Source organism: Trachymyrmex cornetzi, unplaced genomic scaffold (genome assembly GCF_001594075.2).
Source record: "Trachymyrmex cornetzi isolate Tcor2-1 unplaced genomic scaffold, Tcor1.1 scaffold443, whole genome shotgun sequence".
Lineage (NCBI taxonomy): Eukaryota > Metazoa > Arthropoda > Insecta > Hymenoptera > Formicidae > Trachymyrmex > Trachymyrmex cornetzi.
The window spans coordinates 263,135-271,618 of NW_017299212.1; the positions used below are offsets into that span (position 1 = coordinate 263,135).

The 8,484-nt window shown below is 35.6% G+C and overlaps 1 protein-coding gene across 1 annotated transcript in view; it reads right to left on the bottom strand.

Moving 5' to 3' along the window:
* Positions 1 to 222: 222 nt before the first annotated feature.
* Positions 223 to 8,484, bottom strand: part of LOC108764659 (uncharacterized) — a 76,994-nt gene continuing 68,732 nt past the window's right edge. The window contains exon 3 of the mRNA XM_018512998.1: positions 223 to 865. Coding sequence (XP_018368500.1) covers positions 223 to 865 — 643 coding nt within the window. The remainder of the gene's footprint in view (positions 866 to 8,484) is intronic.

Below are 8,484 nucleotides of genomic sequence, written 5' to 3' on the forward strand. Positions count from 1 at the left end.
CTGGACACAGTACTCACCTCCCCGTCCTGACGCCTGAAGCGCTTGCGCACTTCTCAATCACTTCTCTAATCCGCAGTGAGGGAGGGGACACCACCTCCCCCCTCACCGCCAGACCCCAGGTTCTATAGCCGAGGAATGATGAGTCACCCGCTCATCATCCCCGAGAACAGACGGATCCAAGTCAGGCCCAGACCCGCTTTTAACCTCGGCATAGCCAAGTGCCTACCTCAAATTAATTTCCTTCCCGTTGTCGTCGGGCGTTCGCTCACGAGCGCGTTCCGCCTCCTCCTTTGTTTTCATTATGCTTTCGCAAAAACGAAGGACTGCCTCCCTTTTTTCATCATCGAGTACAGCCTTGATTAGAGCAGTATCCGATATGTCTCCGACGTCCCGGATTAGCGCTCTTCTATCTTGCTCCCAAGCCGGGCACTCCTCCCGCGTATGCTGGGCCGTATCCAGCCTGGCCGGGCAGTGCCAGCACCACCTGGCACATTCTTCCTTCTTGATTGTGTGCAAGTACTGCCCAAAGCACCCATGGCCCGTCAGTATTTGGGTGCATCGGTATGTGAGGCCGATCTTCGCCTTGGCCCATTTTTGGAAATGGGGTCGGAGTGCAATCCCAACCTCCCCTCCCGATTGACCAGGTCTTCTTGTCCATGTTTCCCAATCGCGGAACATCCTGTTTCTTTCCCTTACTCTTATCGGTTCCGCCACACCAGGGGGAATTTGCTTTAGTCCTTGTGAGCGGTACTCCTGCATGGCTTCGTATACTTTCGCGTACATCTGTGCTTTTAGTAGCAGAGGCGGTGTACCGGCCAATATAGTCGCGGTAGCAAAGCTTACCGTTCTATATCCTCTTATGGCTCTGCAGGCATATAATAACTTAACCTAACCTAACCTAACCCTAACCAAACCATGGCATGTGGTTAGGTTAGGGTTAGGGTTAGGTTAGGTTATTATATACGCATGCGTATATAATAACCGAATCCTAATTAACCATATACCATGGTTTGGTTATTATGTACGCATGATTATATATAACTTAACCCTAACCTAAACTCGTGCAAATGCATATTGAACAACACAGATATTCCATACATTTAGCGATATTTTTCAAACTTTTTTTGTTAATAACTTTTTAACGAACAACGAGCGCGAGCTAAAATTTGTTCAAGGTTACTCAGAATTATGACCTTGACAACATATGTCAGGTCATCGGAGCTGGGTCCCCTTTTGTCAAGGTTTACCTAAACTTTTTACGACTTTCTTTTGTAAATTGCATAGTTTAAAAAATAATAGTTATTAATAATATTATATTATTTTTTTTACATGTTTGTAATTTCCTTAATTAGTTTTATTTATATTTTTCCTTTCTTATTTTTTTCGTAATTCAGTTTTAAGTATATCGGGGTGCAGCTTAAATCAGCAAACCTGTCTGTAAGATATGCTATAAACTAAACTTTAACTTAATCTTTATAGTGTCGCGTTACATGTTGCATCTTGCAGAATATATGCATATAAATTAACAAAAAACATTTTATATCGAAGTGAAAAGATTCTAGAAAATCTTATACAGATACAATTCACTTGTAGGTATTTTGTACAGATGACTTCTGTGAAAGAAAAGGAATAGGAATATGTGGCGTAACTGTCTACTATGTCAGCTTTGGAGCCCATTTTGTTAGACGTTTATTTTTGCTTATTTTACGAAAAACTTAATTATTGAAAAATTGCAAACAGTATTAGAAAAACCGCTATATTATTTGACAAGAGATAGTTGGAATTTATATTTCTGAAAATTTTTAGCCCTGCTTTAAGGAATATTGAAAAACAAAGTGGTATGTCAGTATCGGCAGCCTTCTTCTACGTGTCACTGTACTGACCAATAAGGTCAGTACAAAGATCGATATGACACTCGAGCGGGAACCTTTAGCTTTCTCGCTCGAGTTTCTCGGGGCGTATTCTACTGATTCATCGTACAATTCCTCACCTACTGCTACCAACATTACCAACGTCCGTTTATGTCAAGTTTTACGAGCTGGATCCGCACTCGCGCGATCTCGCTTGCTTACTTGCACGCGCGTATCCTTTTTATTCGCTTCCTTTATGCGATATTAGTAATGCCCTTCGTAAACACGGAAACCATCGTTGAAACAGCCACCCTCCGTGTAAGCAGGCTGAGCTAACGAGAGTATCCGCGACGCTTAACGGCACGCTGCGGGTATCCAAGTACTTTCCGATGCAACCCGTCTCTCCATCGAAACTATCTATCTCTCTACTTCTTCTCGCGCTCTGTTTGCCTTCTTTTTACAACTCTCCCTCTCTCGCATATACTTACTTATTCACATATATATTTTCTTCATTTTCTGTTTAATAAAAGTGTAATTGACAACATGTTAATGAACGTTATTCAACAAAGGATTCGCGTGTTAATTGAATCGTGTGGAAATTGAATTATTGGTAAAGTGTCAAACGTCAAAGTATTTATTTAATAAATTTAGTTAAACAAATTTAATTAAATTATGTAAATTAAATAAACAATTTGATGTAATAATTGAAAAACTTGCGTTAAAGTGCTGCTAAACTAAAAGCAGTAAAAGTTTCTTCACGAACTTTCTTACATGCCAATACATTCAGTTTCTCGTGTGTTATAAATGTGACATATCGTGATGAGGATGGCATATACTTCAAATACTGCGAAGACAGAGAAACTTCTGCTTTAATGGTTCGGCATCGAGAAACCCAGAGACATTATCGGATTACCAATAAATCACGTTGACTCGATTTCAAAGAAGAACGCGCATCGTCGGCATTATTTATCCTGTCTCTTTGGTATAACAGCCGTTTCCTTCTCTCTTTTACATGTAAAAGGCGCGTAGTAAAGCTCATTTCCCGTTATTCGACCTACACGGCTTCGCATCTCTCTGCCTCTCTCGCGCGCTCGCCTTCATTATTTCTCCCGACTTCGCGCCGCCGCCGCCGCCGCAGCCGCCGCCGCCGCCGCAACCTGCACTTCTCATCCTCTTTTTCTCTTTCCTCCCCGCCTGTACTGTCCGTCTCTTTTCTCTGCCTTCTTGTCGTACGTGATGTTTTATTTTGTTCCCCTTTCGCTCCTTCGCACCTCCGCCCTTCTTCCTTTCCCACGCGCATATACCGCTACTTCCGGTGGCCATACGGCGGGAGAGGAGGAGAGGGGTGAATATTATTCAAAGCAAGATTTACATTTTTACGACGCCGCCATTTTCTACCGAAGGCACCGACGAGAATAGGAATTAGATTCATTTACATACATATATACGTGCACGCTCTCCCCCCCCCCTTCTACCCCTCAACCCTTTCATCCTCTCTCGCTTCTCTCGTCGGTGAGTCCGCTCGCCTGGTAAAGGAGATTAATGCCTTGATTAGTTCGTTTTCTGCGACTTATCGCCTGTGCACCCACGATCACCCTCTTCCTCCCGCCATAGCCACGACTTGCTCTGCACGCTCTCGCAAACTGCGGTCGCAGACTTTTATCAGGTCACCGCCGAAGTTTCGCCACAGCGGTCTCGTGGTTACGGTATTATGCAAAGGATCTGTCAGGAAGGGTCGCCGGTTCCCGTGACTCTACGTGTTACACACTTTCATCGTTCTCCGATAATAAAATTGAGAATAATTAAAGTGACGGGAATAATTGGCGATACTGGAGATAGGAGGATGTTTTAACATAGTTTCCTTCTCTCTCTCTCTCTCTCTCTCTCTCTCTCTCGACTGATAGCTCTCCCTTTAATGAAAGTAATTCAGGATCATGCTATGTAGAATAGAATCGCGTCTTTGATCTAGAAATGCGAAAGAGGTATCTTTCGCTATGCCAACCCAAAACGATCTATTTTTTTTTATTTTATGTGTGCATAATGAAATGTATTCGTACTTGTAAAGGCATTTAAATTATAAATTATGTTAAGCATTAGATTTATCTATTATCACTTGTCAAAAATGTGATAGAGAGAAAGAGAGAGCTCCGAATAAAATATTTTATATATCTACTTAAAGAAAATTTTCTATTGTGAATTACATTTACGTTAAAAAATACGGTAAAAAATAAAAAACAAATTAGATATTGGATGATAAAATTTAATAATTATAGCTACAATTTTGTAATTAGTATAATTCAAATTGTCGATTATTTTTAAACTACTATCGCAATCGTTTTATGTTTTTACTACCTAAAGATACAATAGAGCATTACAGAAATTAAATACATTATTGATATCCGCTAATCCGATTACTTAGACTACGTAAGTACTAATTACTCAGAAAGAAATTATTATCTCTCAATTCAACATCGCAATAGCAGAAAATTAAATAACGTAAGAACAGCATCCTCGTTATTCTCGGCTGTTTAAATACAGATACGAATTATAAAGAGAAGATTAAAGCGCACATCTCTGAGGATGAGGATATCGATGACACACTAGACTCGAGATCTTAATGCGTTGCGCGAGAATTCGATTGAGTGCACCCGCAGATTGCCTTAGGACACTCCCGATCTAAAACAATCGGCGTGGATATTACTTCCGGACTTGTAATCAGCGTGCGCTTCGTACTTGCGCACGGTCATTAAGATCGCCAATGAGCGGGCATTAACGTCGCACTGGTCGGATATTACGGTCATATTGCGCGGATCGTTGCGCGCGAATTAACGCCGAGCACTCGTGACCGCCGTAAATATGGCACTTCATTCGCAGTCAGCTATATTAACGCAATTCTTGACTGCTTGGGTTAGAGATTGAAATAGCGGTGGACGTCTGTAATGGGTATCACGATATACGATTAAGATTAAATTGTGGTCATCAAGATGGAAATTCAAGATCCTTGAGTATATAATCAAAACTTACATTAATAACATGGTTACAGCTAAAGCAAATAAAAAATTAATTCAAGCTTTACTAAAGAAAATGAAGAAAAATAAATACAATATTTTTGCTGCTTTTACTGCTTTCATTTTTTTACTGATTATTCTATTTACCTGAATCAAAAGTGTGTTAATGCATCGTAATGCAGCATAAATCCGTAATTTTTCTTATGTTTATTTTCTGTAAAATTAATAAAAAAATAATTTTTTAATACATATAAATATATATATGTATAAATATATTTACTTATCAGAGTATAACGATTAATAGAAATTAGAAATTGTAAATTTTCGTTGATGATTATCTTTTTAAATTTTTATCATATTAAGATGACGAAAATGAAAATGTATTAGAGTTTTACAGTTCAATTTGGACGTTTTACATTCTGTCTTAGCATACACATACATTTATCTCAGAATCTACACAGTCGACATTTCTGTTTCCTTTTTATTAGCTAGAATAAAACATGCCTTTGTACATTTCCGCGATGCGACGATAAAAGAATAATCGAGCGCTTTCTTTTAAGCTCCACCGGTGCAGAAGGATAAAAGGTAAACGTTTTAGGAATTTCTTGCCTCTGTCCCTTCTCCGTGGGCGCATTCTTTTTGCTTGCTCTCCACGAGAGGAAACATAAATTTTACCAACCAAAGATTTCCTTTCGCCTCGAAGCGCCGGCTGACCAAAGCGTGGCTTAACCCCTTAATCTACATTATTATTCCGGTATTAATGCCTCAAAGCAAGTGAAAATTTTTTGACTTCAACTACGCGTTATCCATAATCTAATAGAAAACACCCATAATCTTATAGAAAACATTCAAACAAGAATGTACATTTTTATTATAAACTACTTTTTATCCGAAAGAAATAATATGAAGTTAAAGCAAGTATTATAAAATTTAGTTTCTGTATTACGCATGCATAATCGAATTAATTATTAAATAATCGCAACCATTTTATCATTTGTTCGATTCAGTTGCTTTTTTTTGTTAGTGATTATCTGATAGTCATTGGTGTGTGTTTCTTGTTTATGAAACTATTTTTTAATTATAAAATATTTTGGGAGTAAATACCAAACTTACTTAATTCCTTGAAATTAAAATCCTTATAAAGATAAACAAGAAACAATGTTTTACTATAATTTTATTTGTATTTCTTTAGTTTCTCGAAATTCATTAGTTTCTCGATCGTTTACAATTGAAAGAATTTTATTCTAAAATTTTGTGGGAATCTTTATTGCTATATTAAATTCGCAACATACGTTTTCAAAATCTGTTTTTTCTTTCATGACATATTAAATGCACGGTTACCACGCATACATTGCACGTTATTAAATTGTAGGCTTCGCCGATATTGTTAGAAAGCCTTTTCTAACAGCATCTCTTATACAAACTGCGAGTGAATTCAAAATTCCGTTTTAATACAATGAAACGTCAGAACCCCCGCGTAAATGGGATCCACGAAGTAGGAAGTCGTGTAAAATTTCCAGTAGAAACATTTACTCTCCTTCGTTCCTACGACTTCCCGAGGATCAGCCATAGAAAAACGATTGTTTTTACCTGAAGGGGATTACTGGTCCGATTGTTTTTTTATCTAGTTAGTAGACTGTATTGATCGACTCTATTTCACTCGTGAGTACGCACAGTTTACGAGTGTAATAGCAATAGATTGTACGAACTTCCTTAGACTTAGTATTTATCCAATAATTTATAAGTTTTTTATAACACAGATACTATATTTCTACGGATGTTAGAATGTTCTCGTATCATTATCCATTTGAGATAAAATGCTTATGTTTTTAATTCACATTATATATTGTTATAAATTTGAACTTGATTCTTACTTAAACTACCTATGTTTGTCACTCAATTAAAAAAATTTTTAATCTATTTTTGAAATAGGTTATGTTTCATTTTTTCTTTATTTCTCTTCTTTCCCCTTTTTAATTCCTCTAGCTTTTAAAGCTCATGTTGTAAATTGTAACTTCCAAATTTCTTAAATTAGATTTTTCACATAATAAACAGAGACGTTTATTTAATTTTTGTTGATACGATTGGTCTGTAAACGTCAACATTTAACTACGATTAGTAAAAATTAAGTCGAAAGACTATTTAAACGTTAAGTAGTTCGGTTAATGAATTGGCTAATTTACTTAAATAAGTAAATTCATTTTTCTTTTCTTCCTTTTCTTAAACTGACGCGGGCACCGATGAAATTTTCTTTGTTAGACGTAGACGAAAACGGAAGTAACAGAGAAAATTAACTTAACGCGACTGTTGATCATTTCCTTTGTTTAACTATTCTTTGCATTGCTTGTCTTTATTGGCCAATAATTTTACAGTTTATAACGGTTTTTAACAGTGGCATGTTAAAATGTTTCATGTATACAGTGAGTGTAAAAAATATTGGTACATAGAAAATATTTTTTCAAAAATCTTTATTCTTAAAAAGTAGATATTATCCAGCGAGAAATTATATCAATAGAGAATAGATATCAATTCAATAATTTCGACATCAATTTAACATCAATTCGACGTTTAATTGACAGTTATTTCTTGCTGAATAATTAGTAATTTATTTATAAAGAATAAAATAGACTGTATATTTCTCAAAATTATTGTACCAAAAAGATGTGTAATTAATTAAATAAAATATTGTTTTAAAAATAAGCAAAAATTAAAAATAACATTATTTGGATGTACAAAATGTATTCGTACAGTCGAGAAATTTAGGAATACACGCCAAGCACGTTTATCTATATTACACCAGAATGTATTCATTGAATAAAATTGCTAATTAATATTTATCTTCTACAAATAAGGCCTTTTTAAATAAAAATTTTCTTTGTATGAATACTTTTTACACTCAATGTATGTATACGTGTATGTGTGTGAGTGTGTATGTGTATGTGTGTGTGTGTGTGTGTGTGTGTGTGTGTGTGTGTGTGTGTGTGTGTGTATAAACAAAAAAGTTTACCAAGTAAAGCTTCAAAAATAATTTTCTTGAAGATATAATTAATCTTTCGATGCTGCACTATATTTTTTATCACGGAGATAACACATTAGAAATAGTGTGTGAAAATATTACACACTTTAACAAATTTTTTTAACCAGACATTAAGAAATATAGGGTAAACTCGAGTATGATGGTCATAGTTTTTTAAAATGCAAAAAACATACATTTATTCTAGTTACTTTTTAACAATATTTGGGATATTACTTTCACTGAAGCTTAAAGTAACAAATACTATCGAAATTAAAGAAAAAATACTTAACAGAACTTTAATTTTATCAAAATATAAATATAAAGTATGCATTGGCCATCTTATCTGATTTTTAGGGAAAAGATGGCCATGATATTAAGAAAGATAGCCATAGTATTTATAAATAAATAGTGAAAATAAAAGTATTAATTATAGGTCACTTTACAATTTACGTACCTTTATTATGTGTGTAATGTTGATTATGGCAGCTTAACTGTAATTTATTAGACATTGTAACAGTTTTTAGCAGACACGTGCAAAACTTTGCAGATAGTCGAAAGAAAAAATATTAGATAATATTTATAATATTGTTATTTTGAACAGTGTACTCAT